The sequence below is a fragment of the Moschus berezovskii genome, chromosome 14 (assembly GCF_049115385.1).
Source record: "Moschus berezovskii isolate FMDL1 chromosome 14, NW_MosBer_1.0, whole genome shotgun sequence".
Lineage (NCBI taxonomy): Eukaryota > Metazoa > Chordata > Mammalia > Artiodactyla > Moschidae > Moschus > Moschus berezovskii.
Window position 1 is genome coordinate 48578035 of NC_142473.1, and position 21040 is coordinate 48599074.

Sequence of the window (21040 nt, forward strand, 5' to 3'; positions counted from 1 at the left end):
AGATACCAAAAAAAAGTACCATTCAGTGATTTTTTATACATTCACGAGTTTTAGAGCACCCCCACAATCCATTTTAAGCAATTCTACCCCTAGCAGTTGCCTTATGCCCATTTGCTCTCAGTCTCATTCCTATCCCAGTCCCAGGTAACCACTGATCTTTGTCTCTAGATTTTCTGTTTCTGGATATTTCATATAAATGGAATCATACAACATCTAGGCTTATATACCTGTTTTTTTTCACTTAGCATGATGTTTTTGAGTTACATCCCTGTTGCAGCACATATGTGTAGTCTGTTCCGCTATATTAGTAAACAGTTGTCCATTGTATAGATATGCAACAGTTTGTTTATCTATTAGTTGATGCACATGTAGATTGTTTCCAGTTTGGAGCTATTATGAATAATCCTGCTTATGGACATTCATGTTCAAGTTTTAATGTGGGCATATGGTTTCATTTTCCCTGGGTAACTATAGAGAAGTGAAATTGCTGAATCATATATTATTTATGTTTATACTTTTTAAGAAACTACCAAACAATTTTCCAAAGTACTACAAGATTTTACCTTCCCACTAGCAATGTGTGAGAGTTCCAGTTTCTTCACATCCTTTCTAACTCTTTATATTACTTATCTTTGTAAGTATAGCCATTCTGATGGGTAGGAAGTAGTATCTCATTGTGATTTTTAATTTTAATTACTTTAATGACCAATGATGTTGAACATCTTTTCATGTACTTATTAGTCATTCATATGTCTTAGAATAGACATAGATGAAATGTCTATTCAAATCTATATCTGTTGAGACAATCATATACTTTTTAAATTTATTAAAGAAATAATTGCATTAATAGATTTTTAAAAATGTTGAACCATCCTTTTACTTTTGGATTAAACCTCACTTGGTTTGATATACTGCTATATTCAGTTTGATCATAACAGTATGGATCACAACAAACTGTGGAAAATTCTGAAAGAGATGGGAATACCAGACTGCCTTACCTGCCTCCTGAGAAATCTGCATGTAGGTCAAGAAGCAATAGTTAGAACTGGACATGAAACAACAGACTGGTTCAAAATCAGGAAAGGAGTACATCAACACTGTATATTGTCATCTTGCTTATTTAACTTAAATGCTGAGTGCATCATGTGAAATGCCAGGCTGGATGAAGCTCAAGCTGGAATTAAGATTGCTGGGAGAAATATCAATAACCTCAGATATTCAGATGCACCACCCTTATGGCAGAAGGTGAAGAGGAACTGAAGAGCCTCTTGATGAAAGTGAAATAGGAGAGTGAAAAAACCTGGTTTAAAACTCAACATTCAAAAAACTATGATTGTGGCATCTGGTTCCATCACTTCATGGCAAATAGATGGGGAAGCAATAGAAATGGTAACTGACTTTTTTTTCTTGAGTTCCAAAATCACTGCAGATGTGACTGCAGCCGTGAAATTAAAAGACGCTTGCTCTTTGCGAGAAAAGCTATGACAAACCTAGTCAGCATATTAAAAAACAGAGACATTACTTTACCGAAAAAGGTTCATCTAATCAAAGCTATGGTTTTTCCAGTAGTTATGTATGGATGTGAGAGCTGGACCATAAGAAAGCTGAGTACTGAAGAATTGATGCTTTTGAACTGTGGTGTTGGAGAAGACTCTTGAGAGTCCCTTGGACTTCAAGGAGATCCAACCAGTCCAGCCTAAAGGAAATCAGTCCTAAATATTCATTGGAAGGACATGCTTAAGCTGAAGCTCCAATACTTTGGCCATCTGATATGAAGAGGCAACTCATTGGCAAAGATCCTGATGCTGGGAAAGATTGAGGGCAGAAGAGGAAGGAAGTGACAGAGGATGAGGTGGTTGGATGGTGTCATCAACTCAGTGGACATGAGTTTGAACAAATTCTGGGAGATAGTGAAGGACAGGGAAGCCTGGTGTGCTGCAGTCCTTGGGGTTGCAAAGAGTTGGACACAACTAAGCAACTGAACAACAGCAAATAATTCAGTTTGTTACCACTTTAGTTCAGAACTTTGAGTGTAGCTTTCTTTCCTGCTGCCCTTATGTGTTTTGATGTTAGGATTATACTATCCTCATTTAAAAAAAAATATTTTCATTTTTTGTATGTTCATGAACTATTTAAGTAGTAGAAATTACCTATTCATTAATTATTTGATGAGATTTCCCCTTAAAATTTTTTGGTCCTGGTACCCTGTCGGGATAAAATTTCTATTATTTTCTTTTTTAAAGTTTTGTTTATTTATTTTGGCTGTTCTGGTTCTCTGTTGCTGCATGTGAACTTTCTCGTTGTGGCGAGCAGGAGTTACTCTTTGTTGCAGTGTATGGGCTTTCCTTGTTGCAGAGCATGGGCTCCAGGCACTCAGCTTGTGAGCTGAGTTGCTCCACAGCATGTGGGATCTTCACAGACCAAGAATCAAACTTGTGTCCACTGCATTGGCAGGTGACTTCCTAACTGCTAGACCACCAGGGAAGTCCCTATTATTTTCAATTTATATTAGGTTATTTAAGTTTTTCACATCTTGAATTATTCTGATAATTTATATTTTTCAGAAAATTGTTCATTACATTGTGATTTTAAATTTTGTTGGTATAAAGATGCATATTATATTCACTTGTAATTCTTAGATCTGTGGTTTTAGCTCCATATTAATTCTTAATATTTATTAAGAAGGCAATATTCAGTTCAATTCAGTTCAGTCGCTCAGTCATGTCCGACTCTGCGACCCCATGAATCACAGCACGCCAGGCCTCCCTGTCCATCACCAACTCCCAGAGTACACTCAAACTCACGTCCATCGAGTTGGTGACACCATCCAGCCATCTCATCCTCTGTCATCCCCTTCTCCTCCCACCCCCAATCCCTCCTAGCATCAGACTCTTTTCCAGTGAGTCAACTCGTCACATGAGGTGGCCAGAGTATTGGAGTTTCAGCTTTAGCATCAGTCCTTCCAATGAACACCCAGGATTGATCTCCCTTAGAATAGACTGGTTGGATCTCCTTGCAGTCCAAGGGACTCTTAAGAGTCTTCTCCAACACCACAGTTCAAAAACATCAATTCTTTAGCGATCAGCTTTCTTCACAGTCCAACTCTCACATCCATACATGACCACGGGAAAAACCATAGCCTTGACTAGACGGACCTTGGTTGGCAAACTAATGTCTTCGCTTTTTAATATGCTATCTAGAGTGGGGGCGGGAGGAGAAGGGGACAACAGAGAATGAGATGGCTGGATGGCATCACCGACTCTATGGACATGAGTTTGGGTGAACTCCGGGAGCTGGTGATGGACAGGGAGGCCTGGCGTGCTGTGATTCATGGGGTCGTAGAGAGTCGGACACGACTGAGCGACTGAACTAAACTGAACTGAACTGAGGTTGGTCATAACTTTCCTTCCAAGGAGTAAGTGTCTTTTAATTTCATGGCTGCAATCACCATCTGCAGGGATTTTGGAGCCCCCCAAAAATAAAGTCTGACATTGTTTCCACTGTTTTCCCATCTATTTCCCATGAAGTGATGGGACCAGATGCCATGATCTTTGTTTTCTGAATGTTGAGCTTCAAGCCAACCCTTTCACTCTCCTCTTTCACTTTCATCAAGAGGCTTTTGAGTTCTTTTCAATTTGTGCCATAAGGGTGGTGTCATCTGCATATCTGAGGTTATTGATATTTCTCCCGGCAATCTTGATTCCAGCTTGTGCTTCTTCTAGCCCAGCATTTCTCATGATGTACTCTGCATTTAAGTTAAATAAGCAGGGTGACAATATACAGCCTTGACGTACTCCTTTTCCTATTTGGAACCAGTCTGTTGTTCCATGTCCAGTTCTAACTGTTGCTTCCTGACCTGCATACAGGTTTCTCAAGAGGCAGGTCAGGTGGTCTGGTATTCCCATCTCTTTCAGAATTTTCCACCAACTACCACACAGTTGCACTCATCTCACACGCTAGTAAAGTCATGCTCAAAATTCTCCAAGCCGGGCTTCAGCAATATGTGAACCGTGAACTTCCAGATGTTCAAGCAGGTTTTAGAAAAGGCAGAGGCACCAGAGATCAAATTGCCAACATCCGCTGGATCATGGAGAAAGCAAGAGAGTTCCAGAAAAACATCTATTTCTGCTTCATTGAATATGCCAAAGCCTTTGACTGTGTGGATTCCAATAAACTGTGGAAAGAAGGCAATATAATATAATTTAATAGTAGCAGTAGGGCCTCTGACATCACTGGCTAACTTGGGACTCTAGCTCTGCCACTTGCTTTCTGGTTAGCCCTGTACAAACAACTTTGTCATGGTTTCTACATTTGTATCATAGGGGTTATGCCACCCTCTATAAAAAAATTGAAGGATCTATTTTGTGTCAGACACTGTTCTGGGTGTTGGAAATATAACAGTGAACAAAACAAGAAAATGTTGTGTTGGTGCAAACATTAATAAGAAACATTAGAAAAATATATCGGTTATGTTAGTGAGAAGTGCTTAGGAAGAAAAATAAAACAGAAAAGGAGAGAAGACATATTTTAGGATGTTAATAATGATATCTTTTATCAGATTGACATAGAATTAAATGTAAAGTGCTTAGCACAGTACCTGGCATTTAGTGCTCATTTTAGTTCTTGTAATAATACTAACCATTTTTTCTTAATCAAATTTATTAGTGGCAGGACTATATTGAGCTTTCAAAATTCCAGCTTAAGTCTAGTGTTATTTGATTTTCATTGATTTCTGCTTTTATTTTTCTTAATTCCTTCTTTCCACTTACTTTTGGCTTATTTTTAAACTTCCTAAATTAAATGTTTATTTTTTTCTGTCTTCTTATTTTCTAATAAATGCATTTAAGGTTGTATATTTTCCTCTGAGTACTCCTTTAACTGTTTCTTTTATTTTACAATGTTCTAATTGTTATTAATTTCTTAATAGTCTATGATTTTAGTCTTCTTCTTTAATTCAAAAATTACTTTGAAATGCTTTTAGAATTTTCTGTGGGGTGTATTTGATACTCATATGATTCTGTGTTAATTTATCTAGCCTTTTGGTTTTCTATCTCATTTTCTTCATTTTACTAGGTAATTGTGAGTTAAAAGATTTCAACTTTTAGGAATTTTCTCTGTGGTTGAACACAAAATTCATTTTTTGCAAACATTACTTTGGATATTTTGAAAGCATGTACCCTCAGCCCTCTGTATCTGTGGGTTCTACACCTGCAGATTCAACTAACCAATGATCCAAAGTATTTGAGGAGAAAAAATTTCCAGAAAGTTCTAAAAAGCAAAACTTGAATTTACTACACAATGGTAACTATTTACATAGTTGTGTTAGGTATTATATGTTAATCCAGAGATGATTTAAAGTATATTGGACAATATGGGTAGGTTACATTCAAATATTAAACCAATTTATATAAGGGACTTACACATCCATGAATTTTGGTATCTGACAGGCCTGGGGGCTAAAGGGTTAGGGGCTGAATCCTGAAAGCAACCCACTACAGAAACCGAGGGACAATTTTATACTCTTGGTTTGTCAAGCATATAAGTGTATGTATGTGTGTGTTTATAAAACCAAACATGATACTTTTGTGATTCAAACTTTTCATTTTATTAATTTTATTGAAATATAGTTGATAGGAAATGGCAACCCACTCCAGTATTCTTGCCTGGAGAATCCCATGGACAGAGGAGCCTGGTGGGCTACAATCCACGGGGTCACAAAGAGTCAGACATGACTGAGCGACTTCACTTTCACTTTAAATAATTTTAATTCTTCAAGCCCATTAGCAAAATTTATCTTTCCATTTGTTTGTGTTGTCTTCAGTTTTTTCCTCCCAGTCTGTAGGTTATCTTTTCATTTTGTTTGCTGTATGGGAACTTTTAAGTTTGAGTAGATCTCAAATGTTTATTTTTCCTTTTATTTCTATTGCCTTGGGAAATTGACCTAAGAACACATTGGTATGATTTATGTTAGAGAATGTTTTGCTTATGTTCTCTTCTAGGAATTTTATGGTGTCATGTCTTATATTTCAGACTTTAAGCTATTTTGAGTTTATTTTTTTGTGAAGATGTGTTATAAATTCATTGATTTGCATGTGGCTGTCCAACTTTCCCAGCACCAATTGTTGAAGAGATTGTCTTTTTTCTATTGCGTGTTCTTGCCCACTTTGTTGAAGGTTAATTGACCATAGGTGTGTAGGTTTATTTCTGGGCTGTCTGTTCCGTTCCATTGATCCATATGTGGGATTGTTTTCTTAATTTTTTTCTGATAATTTGTTGTTAGTATATAGAATAAATATCTGCATATTCTATATCTTGCAATTTTACTGTATTCATTTATTCTAATAGTTCTCTGGTGGCATCTTTAGTATTTTCTGTATATAATATCATGTCATCTGCAAACAGTGACAGTTTTACTTTTTCCTTTCCAATTTAGATTCTTTTTACTTTTTCTTATCTAATTGCTATGGCTAGGACCTCCACTACTTTGTTGAATAAAAGTGAAAAGAGTAGATATCTTTATCTTGTTCCTGCTCTTAGAGGATAAGAATTTTTTACCATGTAGAAGGAACAGATAAATGCTTTAAGTTCTTTATCATTGAGTATGATGTTCACTGTGGGTTTGTCATTATGGCCTTTATTATGTTGAGGTATGTTCCCACTGTACCAACTTTCTGGAGAGTTTTAGTCATAAATGGATGTCAAATTTTGTCGAAAGCTTTTTCTACGTCTATAGGGATGGTTGTATGACTTTTACCCTTCATTTGTTAATGTGGTGTATCATATTGATTGATTTGAAGATATTGAACCATCCTTGAGTTACTGGACTAAATTCTACTTAATTGTAGTGTATGATTCTTTTAATATATTGTTGAATTCAGTTTGCTAAGATTTTTTTTTGAAGTTTTTACATCTGTGTTCATCAGTGATATTGGCTTATTTTCTTTTTTTGTGGTATCTTTATCTAGTTTTGCTAGCAGGTTGATGCTGGCCTTGTAAAATGAGTTTGGAAGTATTCCTTCCTTTTTAACTTTTTGGAATAGTTTGATGAGGATAGGTGTTAACTTTTTAAAAATGCTTTTTAGAATTTACCTGTGGAGCTATCTGGTATTGGACATTTTTTTTTTCGGGAATTTTTAAGTTACTGATCCAGTTTTATCACTGGTAATTGATCTGTTTCTGTTTTTTCCTGATTCAGTCTTAGGAGATTGTGTATTTCAAGAAATTTATCTGTTCCCTCTAAATTGTCCATTTCATTGGTGTATAATTGTTCATAGTAATCTCTTATGATCCTTTGTATTTCTGTGGTATTGGTTGTCATTTCTATTTCATTCTGATTGCGTGTCTTTTTTCTTAACGAGTCTTGCTAAAGGTTTATCAATTTTGCTTATCTTTTTAAAGAACTAGCTCTTAGCTCTAAATCTGTCTCTTTCAGTGATCTTTTCAGTATCTTTTTGGTCTCTGTCTCTTTTATTTCTGATCTGATCTTTTTTTTTCTTTCCTTCTATTAATTTCATGTTTTCTTTGTTCTTCTTTTTCTAGTTCCTTTAGATGTAAGGTTAAATTGTTTATTTGAAGTTTTTCTTGTTTCATGAGGTAAGGCTTGTATCTCTATAAACTTCTCTATTAGAACTACTTTTGCTGTGTCCTGTAAAGTATAGATCATTGCGTTTCCATTTTTATTTCTCTTTAGGTATTTTCGATTTCCTCTTTCATTTCTTCAGTGGCCCATTGGTTGGTTGCTGCTGCTGCTGCTGCTAAGTCACTTCAGTCGTGTCCAACTCCGTGTGACCCCATAGACGGAAATTGGTTGTTTAGTAGTGTGTTATTTAGACTTCACGTGTTTGTGCTTTTGCAGTTTCTTTTCATTTTGCCCAATTCTCTGTGTCTAATTTCTATGTATTAGGTATGTTGGTTCTATCTTCTGATCTTGGAGAAATGGTGCCTTATATAGGCAATGTCCTGTGGGGACCACCAGCGTGCTCCCCTCTGATCACTGGAGTTGTATGTTCTAGGGGTGTCCCCTATGTGGGTTGCATGTACCCGTTTTTGGTGGGGCTGACTACTGTGGACACACTGGTAGATGGGACTGGCCCCCAACCTGCTTGGCTTTGTTTGAGGTTGTGCCGTATACAGTGACTCTGGGCTTGCTAGAAGGTGAGGTCGGCTTACTTCAGGGTTAACTGCATGGCCTGTGTAAGCCATGCTTACACTGCCATTGGCCTGCTGTGTACAAGTCTTGGTGCCTACATGGCTGCATGGTAAAGGGGAGTGCTAGTTTGCTGGTGGGTGGGCAAGCTCTTGGCAACTGTCTACCAGTGGGTGTGGGGCTGGTTTGTGCCTACTGGTGGGTGGGGCAGGTCCCAGCACTAATAAGCTAGAGGGAGGAAACCAAAATGGTGCTTAGCAGCACCAGTGTCCATGTGATAGAATGAACTCCCCACAATGGCCGCTGCCAGTCCTAGCTGCTTCCTCCCTCCCTGGGAGGTTTTCCAAGATCAGCAACTGGGTCTGACCTGTTTTTCAAACTACTGCCTCTGAGCTGGGTTTCAGAGTGTGCACCCTTGAAGAGCAAAGTCTGTTGTTTCCTCTAGCACTCCAGCTCTCCTGGATATAAGCCTTTCTGGTTGTCAAAGCCAGATGTTCTGGGGGCTTATATTCCTGGTGCAGAACCCCTAGACTGGGGAGCCTGATGTGGGGCTAAGAGTCCTCACTCCTTAGGGAGGACTTCTGAGATTGAGACATTCCTCCTGTTTGTGTTTCACTGACCTGGAAATGTAGGTTCTAACTGTAGTATATCTCCTCCCCTCCTCCCCATATTCTTGTACTTCCTATTTTATGTCTTAATTGTGGAAAATTCTTTTCTGCTAGTTTTCAGGTCATCCCTATTGATAGTTGCTCTGTAAGTAGTAATTTCGGTGTGTTCGTGGGAGGTGATGAGCTCATAGTCTTCAGTTCTGTAATCTTAGCCACCAGTCCATATTATTAATTTTGCTTGCTTCCTCTGTTGGTTTATAAGAGAATTATTAAAGTCACTCAGTAATGTAGGGCTTTAGTAGATTTTTTTTGTACTTTTAGTAGATTTCTTAAAAATATTCTTTATGGAAACATAATTTGTATATAATAAAATACACAGATTTTAAATGTAAAGTTTAATGAGTTTTGACAAATATATATACTTGTACAATTACCACCTCAGTGAAGATATAGAATATTTCCATTACCCCAGAAATTTCCTTTGTGTCCCTCTCAGTCAATCCCCCACCCAAACCTTAGCAACCACTGAGGATTTCCATTGCCTTAGATTAGTTTTACTTGTCTAGAATTTATACAAATTGAATCATAAGTGTATATTCTTTTGTGTCTGTCTTCTTCTGTTCCATGTAATGATTTTGAGACTTAGCTGTATTGTTATATCAGTAGTTTATTCATTTTTATTCCTGAGGAGTATGCCTGGTTCATTGTTTGTCTATTTGATGCATAAAGTTTCTAAGTTGTTTTATCTTATTTGGGAAGAGGCTACTTTAGATTCTGTTCATATCTTCCTGTTGGCAAAAGACATCTGGTCTGTAGTTACATGGGGAAAATATATCCAAGCATCCTGAGTTTTATGCCTGCTTATTAGTTGTCTACACTGATAACAAGTGAGAGAACAAGAGAGAAGACAGATGGTTTGTGGGGCTTTGCTGACTTCCTAAATGGCTCTTTGGCACAGTTGCTCTGGCCTCTGCCTCCCTGTGAGAGCTGTGATGACAGTGCACGTACAAATGCCCCTGGTAATTAAGATGACTCTGAAACAATGAGGGCTCTGAATTGCACGCCCCCACTGTGTGGTACACCTACGTGGAAATCTGTCAGGGAATCAGATCATGGAATCGGCCCTTGTCATAGACACATGGCCATAGAGCAACTTGAATGTTTATGACTCAATATTTTAAAAGTTTAAGTAGGGTTAAGGAATGCAAGTAATTGCTTAAAGAAAAATATTAATTAGTTAATTTTCAGTGATTTGAAGACAAATTACTCAGTTTGTTAATTATCTATAGTTGAGTCTTTTCTCATTCTTTCTTCTGTTTACCTTTCTGCTCCTTTTTTGTTGCTTTTTAGTTCCTTTAAATTAGAGGAAATGAGATTTCATTTGCTTTTACTGGTTACAGACACACTGTGTGTGTGTGTGTGTATGTGTGTGTTGGGAGGGGTGATTGAAACTGTTTTCTAAAGTGAAAATACCTTTTACATGGGAGATGCTCTGTAACTGTGTTACTTTAGGTGAGTCACTTAATATGTGTATCTGGACCTTAATTTCCTCACTGGCAAAGTGAGTCAAATGCCTGTATACCCATCTCACGTGATTCTTAACATAATTTATACGAATAGCATCATTGATGCAAAAGTACTTTGTAAATTTTAAATTTCTATTCAAATACACACGGTTGATCCTTAAACAATGTGGGAGTGAAGCTATGTATTAACTTACTGTTGGCCCTCCAGGGTGCTCCCTAACTGTAGAGTTATAATAGACATATTCCTGGAATAGCATATTCAACTTTTTAAAAACCCAGCCATTATTTAAAAATCTAATCATTAAAAGATCTTCACAACCCACATAATCACGATGCTGTGATCACTCACCTACGGCCAGACATCCTGGAATGTGAAGTCAAGTGGGCCTTAGGAAGCATCACTACTAACAAAGCTAGTGGAGGTGATGGAATTCCTGTTGAGCTATTTCAAATCTTGAAAGATGATGCTGTGAAAGTGACGCACTCAATATGCCAGCAAATTTGGAAAACTCAGCAGTGGCCACAGGACTGGAAAAGGTCAGTTTTTCATTCCAGTCCCAAAGAAAGGCAATGCCAAAGAATGCTCAAATTACTACACAATTGCACTTGTCTCACATGCTAGTAAAGTAATGCTTGAAATTCTCCAAGCCAGGCTTCAGCAATATGTGAATCATGAACTTCCAGATGTTCAAGCTGGTTTTAGAAAAGGCAGAGGAACCAGAGATCAAATTGCCAACATCTGCTGGATCATGGTGGAGAAGGAAATGGCAACCCACTCCAGCGTTCTTGCCTTGAGAATCCCAGGGACGGGAGAGCCTGGTGGGCTGCCGTCTATGGGGTTGCACAGAGTTGGACATGACTGAAGTGACTTAGCAGCAGCAGCAGCAGCAGCTGGATCATGGAAAAAGCAAGAGAGTTCCAGAAAAACGTCTATTTCTGCTTCATTGACTATGCCAAAGCCTTTGACTGTGTGGATCACAATAAACTGTGGAAAATATGAAAGAGATGGGAATACAAGACCACCTGACCGGCCTCTTGAGAAACTTATATGCAGGTCAGGAAGCAACAATTAGAACTGGACATGGAACAACAGACTGGTTCCCAACAGGAAAAGGAGTACATCAAGGCTGTATATTGTCACCCTGTTTATTTAACTTATATGCAGAGTACATAATGAGAAACACTGGGCTGGAGGAAGCACAAGCTGGAGTCAAGATTGCCGGGAGAAATGTCAATAACCTCAGATATGCAGATGACACCACCCTTATGGCAGAAAGTGAAGAAGAACTAAAGAGCCTCTTGATGAAAGTGAAAGAGGAGAGTGAAAAAGTTGGCTTGAAGCTCAACATTCAGAAAACTAAGATCATGGCATCTGGTCCCATTACTTCATGGCAAATAGATGGGGAAACAGTGGAAACAATGGCTGACTTTATTTTGGTGGGCTCCAAAATCCCTGCAGATGGTGATTGCAGCCATGAAATTAAAAGACGCTTACTCCTTGGAAGGAAAGTTATGACCAACCTAGATAGTATATTAAAAAGCAGAGACATTACTTTGCCAACAAAGGTCCATCTAGTCAAAGCTATGGTTTTTCCAGTAGTCATATATGGATGTGAGAGTTTTACTATAAAGAAAGCTGATCGCCGAAGAATTGATGCTTTTGAACTGTGGTGTTGGAGAAGACTCTTGAGATTCCCCTGGGCTGCAAGGAGATCCAACCAGTCCATCCTAAAGGAGATTAGTCCTGGGTGTTCATTGGAAGGATTGATGTTGAAGCTGAAGCTCCAATACTTTGGCCACCTGATGCAAAGAGCTGACTCATTTGAAAAGACCCTGATGCTGGGAAAGATTGAGGGCAGGAGGAGAAGGGGACGACAGAGGATGAGATGGTTTGATGGCATCACCAACTCAATGGACATGGGTTTGGGTGGACTCTGGGAGTTGGTGATGGACAGGGAGGCCTGGCGTGCTGCGGTTCATGGGGTCTCAAAGAGTCGGACACAACTGAGTGACTGAACTGAACTGAATCATTAAAAGATGTGCTACCTCAAAATAAAATAAAGTTCTTCTTTGCGAAGATTGCTTAAAAGAACCCTATCATCTCAATAGGTGCAGAAAAAGTGTTTGACAACATGCAACATCCTGTCATAGGGCTTCCCAGGTGGTTTAGAAGTAAGGAAACGGCCTGTAATACAGGAGACTTGAGTTCAATCCCTGGATCAGGAAAATCCCTTGGAGAAGGAAATGGCAACCCACTCCAGTATTCCGCCTGGGAAATCCCATGGGCAGAGAAGCCTGGTGGGCTACAGTCCGTGGGGTCACAAAAGAGACAGACATCACTGAGCAACTAAACAACAATGACAACAATCATGGGCACATTGTAAGTAAGAAGCACGGAGTTGAGGAGTCAGAAATACCTGGGCCCTGGGCCTCCCCTGTGACTAATTGGCTCTTTGATTGAGTTATATTATAGGAGCTCTCTCTTTGTCTTAGTTTTCTCATTTAGAAAATGTGGAAAATAATTCATACCTTCATAGGAGTGCTATGAAGTTACTATCACTACTGTTATTTTGCTGAAGTGATTTATAACCATTTATCTTAGTTTCTCTGTAAATTCAGATTTCCACATTTTGGACTTGCTTTAAATTGTATCTACTTAAGGCATATTTTCAATACTATTTTTGGCAAAGACTAAGATATTGTTGCCTTCTACTATAACTCCATGATCTTTGCAAGATAATTTCTTAACAATTTGAAAGAGATGAAAAGTTATACATTTAGCTGTACAGTGTGTGCCATCATTCCATTAGAAGCTAAATGACAGGAGGGAGGATACAGCGACATCAATTGTTAAGGCCTGTACATTATTCATTTAACATCTGCTGTGGGTTCTCTTTTTCCCTATGGGGAAATAAATTACATCACATCAGCACATTTTTCATGCTTTGTGTTTAAGCATTTAAAAGTCATTTATTGTATTATTAATATTATTTTATTTCTGCTTGTTTGGCAGCCCCTGAAGTTATCAATGCCCACGACTATAGCCAGCAGTGTGACATTTGGAGCATAGGTGTCATAATGTACATTTTGTAAGTAGTCTGCTAAATGTACAATTTAAAATGAATGGATGTTCCCTAACAGTGGAATTACATAGATTTTAATTTAAAGCTAAACAGTATAATGTCAAGAAAGCAACTGGAGAAACAACTGGGAAGTTATTCTAAAAGCTGTCTTATTCATTGTCAGGTCCCTCTATTAGGTATTTTTTTAATACAATCAACAAGTTTCAGCTTTGCTTTTCATTGATCTGTAAATGCTGCAATGCACTGTATGATCTGAGCAAAGTGAAAAACTTGCGTCAGCACCTCTCTGATCCTTTGCTACAAACCAAAAGCTTGTTCGTCTTTTCTTGAGATTCACTTATAGAGTGTCAGGTAGATTAACTTATAGAGCATCAGGTAGAGGGAAGGTCCTGGACTTGGCACTAGGGCTCCCCCGTGGACAGGGCATGTTCAAGCAGCAGGCTGTAACCAGATAAAGGTTCAGTCCAGGGGCCAGGGAGTATTCTGTGGTTCCCAATTCTCTTCATGCTACTGAAAACATTGGTCTTTCTTGTTTTCTCTTTTGTCTCGCTCCTAAGATTCAGTCAGACCCCATGGCCTGTATTTTTCCTTTGAGGCGTCCTCACATGTTATTCAATTTCTCTTCACTTGCATAATTTCTCCTTATGATCCCTTTCTAGAAGATTACAGTGTCTTTTTGTCTGTTCTCCTTCTTCTGGTTCATCCTTCACACAGTTGTCAGGGTTGTCTTTCTAAATCACAAATCTGATTATACTGCTTTCCTGACTAACAGCCTCTGTTGATTCTCCCTTGCTATAGAAAACTGTCAGCGCATCCCCACATGGCATGATGCAAAGCTTTCCAGCCTGGCTCCAGCATGCCTTTCCAATCTTGGTCTGCATGTGTGTTCCCATGCACTTACCCTGTTCTGGTGTCCACTCGAGGCTGCTCCTTATGGCTCAGGTGCCCTGTGTTTCATGCCTCTGGGTCTTTGCTCATGTAATTCATTCTGCCTCAGTGTTCATTTTTCTTCTCTACTAGCCTCTTTCCTGGGTGTGTCCAGCTCATACATTAGCAACTTCTATTTCCCTGAGTCCTACTCTGCCCCAGCAGAGTTAGTATGTTCATTATGTATATACTTTCCCTTACTCCATGGGATTTAAGGCAACATATTAATACAAAGGTGCTGCAAAACAGTAACATTGAAAGAAAAACAAGATAATAATATTTAATCAGTCAAGTTTGCACATGTGTAAGTTTGATAGAATTATGAATTTTTCACTTTTCTGTGTTCTCATTACACTTCTAAAAGCTATATTATAATGTAATGCAATTATTGTATTATATGTATTGTCTCTGTTTTTCTTAAATTCCATGAAGGACAGAGATCTGATTCATCTTTGCATCCCTAGTATCTGGCACCATAGTAGACATGTAGTCAGTGCTCAATATATGTTTTTTATATTGAATTAAACTGAATTGTCTGAGAGTGTTCTGAAAAGTTAGTGGCCATTGTTCTGCTTCTTGGTGAGTATGAACATTTTTATGTTGATGCAACATTAGTTTTATGGTCGTATTGAAGATTTCGCTGTGCACTACGTCTTCCAGATCGTTTCTAAATATTGACATCACAGTAGTTACATTTTCACAGTCCTGTGAAATGAAATACACAAGCGGTAGAAATTGGATGTTGTGATTGTAGCTGTAACTCAGATACTCAACACATCACTGCTTAGACTGCATAAAGTATAAATGTATTCACAAAATTTTTGATCATTGTTTTGTACTGCTTAGGATTATATTAAAACTCTGAGCCTTAGTTTTGAATTAAAATATAGCTATTTAAAATTAGTGTTTTATACTCTCATGACTTCTAGACAACACAAGTCAAACATCACATATATATATAATCTATTATTATACCAGTTGTGGTGTTTGCTGCCTTCTTAATTTAAAGAATCAAATTTGTCTTAAATTTTTTCCTCCTTCTTGAAGATGTAATTTTAATTTTTCTTCTTCTGAGTGTGACTATATATCATAATAAAGACATCTTTTTTCCTTTACAGTAGACTCTTACCTAGCTAATCAGTGCCTGTTCATTAATCTACCTGAGCCCAGTAGTCTTATAGATCATTTCCTTCACCAAGGGCACAAACATATTACCTTCTCCGGCGGGGGGGGGGGTGGGTTTCTTGTTTATCAGTTACCCCTGATTCATTGCTACTTAATTGGACAATGATAGCATACTTTCTCAAGGTGAAATTAATATAAATGCTCTTTATGGGCATCATCCTTTGCTGTTTTGATTCCTGTGAAACAGAAAATAATCAGAAGGCCTTAAGAGGCATTTTTCATGTCTTAGATTCTCTTTTCTGGATATGCAGAAAATTGCTGTCATAAAATTTCATGTGCTGCTGATTGACCAACCATTATATACATTTTGTGTAAGTAAAATTGTAAAGGACAGAAAAAAGTGAAAATTTAAAAACATAGCCCTTGAGCTATAGTTGCATGTTAGGCACTGTAGGAGCAGCTAAGAAATCAGTGAATGCGCATACCACTGGTTGTTAACAGACTCAATGAGCTGGGCTTTTGCTGGCCTGTACTTGTTATAAGAGATAGTAATTGCCCATAAGACCATTTTTTGGACTTTTTTTGAATGGCATTTAAAAACTAAATAATAGTAAGGCAAATTGAATCAGAGAGAGAAGGGTTAAAATGAGCTGGAGAAAGAGAAAGTATTAAAATGAGAGTTTGCAGAACAATTTAATATTTATCGCTTAACAAGAACCTATTGGTAAATGAAAAGCTCTGTTGTCCAGCCTAGTTCAATAAGCTACTAGGATGAAAATGACTCCCCCTCCACACTGGAAAAATCTTTATTATCATAATCATTATCATGTAGAATATTTATCAAATTTAGACTTATTCAAAAAATGTTCATGGGAAAGATTTTTTAAAGAAACTTAAGAAAAATGTAACTTAAAAAAATCAGTAAAAATCTGTTAAGAGACCTAGAAATCATACTTATGTATATAACAGACCAGCATTTGGCAAGTGTAATGGAATTATGCCATTTTATTCTTTCAGTAATAAAGTGGAAAAATATAATCTTGAGAGCTGAAGAATAGACATAGAGAGTTAGAGTTGCCTCTGTGATGAGTCCAGGTCCAACTTCTCTCTGGTTGTCATTGGGAGAATCTGGTTGTTGTCTACGGGATTGCCCTCAGATGTTGGGATTGACAGTAAAGATGATGGCTAACATTTGCAACTTTGAAGCACATAGTTTTGGACTGGATCACCTATTGACACATAGGCTTGCCATGCTCTTTGTAAAGTATAGCATAGTACTTCCTTTAGAAGGTTCTGAAGACTCATAGTCCTGTACTATGGAATTTACAATAAGTCCATGTTTGCTGTATACACACTACTCATGGCTTTACTGATGTTGGTTGTTACATGTACTCAGCTTTCACCCTTCCAGACTGAAGAGTCAAATTCATCATCTGGTTTTCCTCCTTCAGATTTTGTTCATTTAGTATATAATTTTTGAAGAGTTGTGGCTATTTTAATGGACTTTTTATTTTGACTCAGAGCCAGTAGACCCCAGGATCATTCTTACCATCATCACCAGTCTTTGTGTAACATTTTCCCATGGATAAAATTCTTCCATGGTCACTAGAAGATGAGTGACATCTCATTAGACTGTGATGACTCAGTGTATCTTTCTGTTAAGTCCAGTGTACCTTAAGGCATAACCTTACCCTGGCTCACACTGAAGTGTTTCTCCTCTGTTATCCACCACTATTACTGTGCACCTAAACTCACACACCTTTCTGTATTTTAACCCCATTTAAGCTTAGTGTTTTCCCATCTGGAAAAGCTTTGCACATGTGGAAGTTCCACCGGATACAAGAGCCTAGCACTAATCTGCCAAAACCCCTTTGCTTCCATTTCTACATCCAGAGAAGTCCCCACCTCTTCCTGTCCTTTACTTAAATATGAAGCACCACTGCTTTCAAGTGCTGTGGAAATTTAATTTTTAATAGCCTTATTTTGATTATTTAAAAGAATCTAAACAGGATGATTGCCTTTGCTGTAGATTATGTGGAAAAGCACCCTTTATGGCAAGCTCAGAAGAGAAGCTTTTTGAAATAATAAAAAAGGGAGAACTACATTTTAAAAATTCAGTCTGGAATTCCATAAGTGATTGTGGTAAGTATAGATGTGTTATTATTTATTAAAGCAAATATGCATAATATAAGAAAGCCAGCCAATAATTTAGATACTTTAAATCTCTGAATAGCCATTAAATTTACTTGTAGAAATAAAAACTATTTACTTGTGGAAATAGTGCTATCTTCACTGTGATTTTTATAGTTGAAACTTTAAACAAAAACAGAAAATGTATACTAAAAATTGAAGAGGAAATTTTCTGATCAAATAGCTAATTTTTACTGAAGACTATAAACCAGGTAATCCAAGCAGTAAAACCTCACTTTCGGCCTTAAACTTTATTTAATATTAGCCATATGTACTGATGATGTTTATTTTATAACTGATATGTTTCCTTCATGTCATACAGACCTAATCCTAAATTGGAAAATATGTGATATTAATTATAGTTGAGATATGTAAGATAGGATTTTTTCCTTTATTTGCAGCTAAAAGTGTTTTGAAACAACTTATGAAAGTAGACCCTGCTCACAGAATCACAGCTAAGGAACTACTAGATAACCAGTGGTTAACAGTAAGTTTCAATACTACTGCCTTTTAAAAAATTTTTGGCATACTATCATTACTTATTTCTTTTCAGCTGGCCTTATAATCTATATATATTCTTAAAACAGTAATTTAGTTTCATCTTCTGACAAGTTAAAAAAAATTATTGAGTGCTGACACATTTCTGAAATGGGTATTTTCAAACTGTTAAAATTACTACCACAGTTGTTTATATGTGTTTATAGAGGTTTAAATGAACTTTTCTACTGCATCAAGTCCAGTAGAATAGAGGTGAGAAATGTCCTTTATTAAAGATGTGGACTGTTGAAGCAGTCTGTATAGTTTAGTGATGTAAAGCACTGGAACTGTCTACTTCTCTTTCAACTCTTTGGACACAAAGAATCTACAGGGACTCAGGAAAGCCAAGGTCTTCTGACAGTGGCTGTTGCCTGGCTTGAGATCTTGAGTCATTATTCATTTGCATATTGCTTTCCCCCATTACACTAATGCCTCGAGCAGTAACCCTATGTCTTAAGTGATCTTCGTACCCCTGTACCCAAAACATTACCTGGTCACAACAGGAACTTTGGAAGAGGATGCTAGTACCTCTCAATAATTATTCTCTCTTTCTTCTGTGGTCATGAGGATCATGACTTTTCACTGGTAGCATTCTTATCTAGTCTTCTTTGCTAGTTATCCCCTATCTTTGCTAGTTACAGTGCTGGTCAGTGAGATCTAAGTGCAGATAAGAGTAATCTCTGGGAAGTGTCCTTAAATGGAGGGAGTATGGAGAAGGAAATGGCAACCCACTCCAGTACTCTTGCCTGGAAAATCCCATGGACAGAGAAGCCTGACAGACTACAGTCCTTGGGATTGCAAAGAGTCGGACACGACTGATCAGTCACAACCACATGGCATTCCTCACAATCCATCTTCTTTTCTAGTGACTGCAGTGCCGCTGCGATGGATGGAGTTTGAGTAGCCATATTAGATAATGAAGTGGAATATAAACAGGATAGCAGAACAACACGATTCTTGGAACCAGGGCTCTAGCGTATAGAACTGCCACACCTTGACTGCCTACCTCCAGACGTTTTTAGATGAACAGGAAACAAATGACTGTCATCTTTGAGATACTGTGAAATGTGTAGTTAAGCCTAATACCAGTTAATACAGTACTCAGTAAATAATGGCTGAATGAGTAGATGATTCAGTAAATGAATAAGTCTGTAGGTATGTCAGAAAATGCCTGAGAATGGAAACTGGAGATTCCAGTTCAGTTCAGTTCAGTCGCTCAGTCATGTCCGACTCTTTGCGACCCCACGAATCACAGCACGCCAGGCCTCCCTGTCCATCACCAACTCCTGGAGTTCACTCAAACTCATGTCCATCGAGTCGGTGATGCCATCCAGCCACCTCATTCTCTGTCGTCCCCTTCTCCTCCTGCCCCCAACCCCTCCCAGCATCAGAGTCTTTTCCAGTGAGTCATCTCTTCGCATGAGGTGGCCAAAGTATTGCAGTTTCAGCCTTAGCATCAGTCCTTCCAATGAACACCCAGGATTGATCTCCTCTAGAATGGACTGGTTGGAGATTCAAGAGACGTAGGAATATTACTAAGTAATGTTTATCTGTGTAGAAAATTATTTTACATCTTTTACTTACTAGACACTGTGTTAGGTACTGGAGATACATGATATGCTTATATTGCAGTAGTGTTGTTGAGAAATGATGGTGACTTGGACAAGATGAGCAATAGAGTTGAAGAGAAATAAATGTGATATATTTTTAGATATATTTGATAGTACTTGGTGATGGATTAGATAAGGGATGAGGATAAGGGAGGAATCAAGGATGAATTTTAGGTTTTGCTCTAACAACTGGTTGGATGGTAGTGCCATTTACTGAGATGTGGAAGACTATAGGAGATAACATTTTTTTCCTGGGGGAAGAGTGGTGAGTCAAGAGTTCCACATTGGACATGATAAATTTGAGATGCCTATGTCACATTCAAGTAGAGATTTCCAACAGATCATCAAAAGTATGAACCTGGAACTTGAGAAGAATGAACTGGAGATATGAATCTGTGAATCCTGAGTATACAGATGCCATGTAAAGCCATTGTGTTGAAAAGATGAACTAGGAAGAAAATGCAGATAGAAAGGACAAGAGGCCTCAGCAGTCTGCCTTTAAACACTGCAACATTTAGAAGAGTAGAAGCTAGCAATGGAGGCTGAAAAGAAATAGCTAATGAGGAAAGAGGAAAGTTAGGAGGGTAGTGCCAAGGAAGTTGAGTGAGAAAAGTATTTGAGAAAACAAGAACAGTCAGCTCCCAGATAAATGCCACCTAGAGGTCAAGATGAGAATGAGTTTTCATTAGAATGGCCAACAGAGGGGTTGATGGTGACCCTGGAGTCCTCGATAGATTTTAGATACCATAAATTTATAGTGATACCACTGTGATTTTCCTTTGGGAATTTCTAATCATTTATTGGAATAATTATTTTTCTTTAAGGGCTAAAAAATTGCCTTCACTCAAAAATGGTTTATAACTGCCCTCTTCTATGAATGTGTTGAACTCTCAAATGATTCTGTGCAATAAGTATTTCTGGCCTAAAGTAATTGTGCAAATGAGTTAGCAGCTAGATCATTGCAAAACAACTGAGTAGATTTGTAGTAGAGCAAAGTAAAAAAACTGTAAAACAGATGGTGTGCTTTAGAAATCTATCTCTTTTCAGCATCACACAACATTCGCGTTTGGCCATTTAATTATTTGTTTTCTAATTAGTGAAACTTTATTTCTGGCTTTGGTCATTTTTCCAGAAGTCTCCATTTTTGAGCCTCTGTAACAATTTGTCTCTATGTCGTCTTTGCCAAATGGATAGAGAAGTGACAGATAGCGTGTACTATATCGGACTATCCTGAGGAGTTCAGTATATGAAGTTTAGAATACTGGCATTTTGTAAACTTCTGAAAGGC

The 21040-nt window shown here is 37.8% G+C and overlaps 1 protein-coding gene across 2 annotated transcripts in view; it reads left to right on the forward strand.

The window, feature by feature from the left end:
- Positions 1-21040, forward strand: part of STK33 (serine/threonine kinase 33) — a 185404-nt gene that overhangs the window by 130885 nt on the left and 33479 nt on the right. For both annotated transcript variants that reach the window (XM_055423426.2, XM_055423427.2), the window contains exons 9-11: positions 13294-13369; positions 17445-17557; positions 18007-18092. In XM_055423426.2, coding sequence (XP_055279401.2) covers positions 13294-13369; positions 17445-17557; positions 18007-18092 — 275 coding nt within the window. The remainder of the gene's footprint in view (positions 1-13293; positions 13370-17444; positions 17558-18006; positions 18093-21040) is intronic.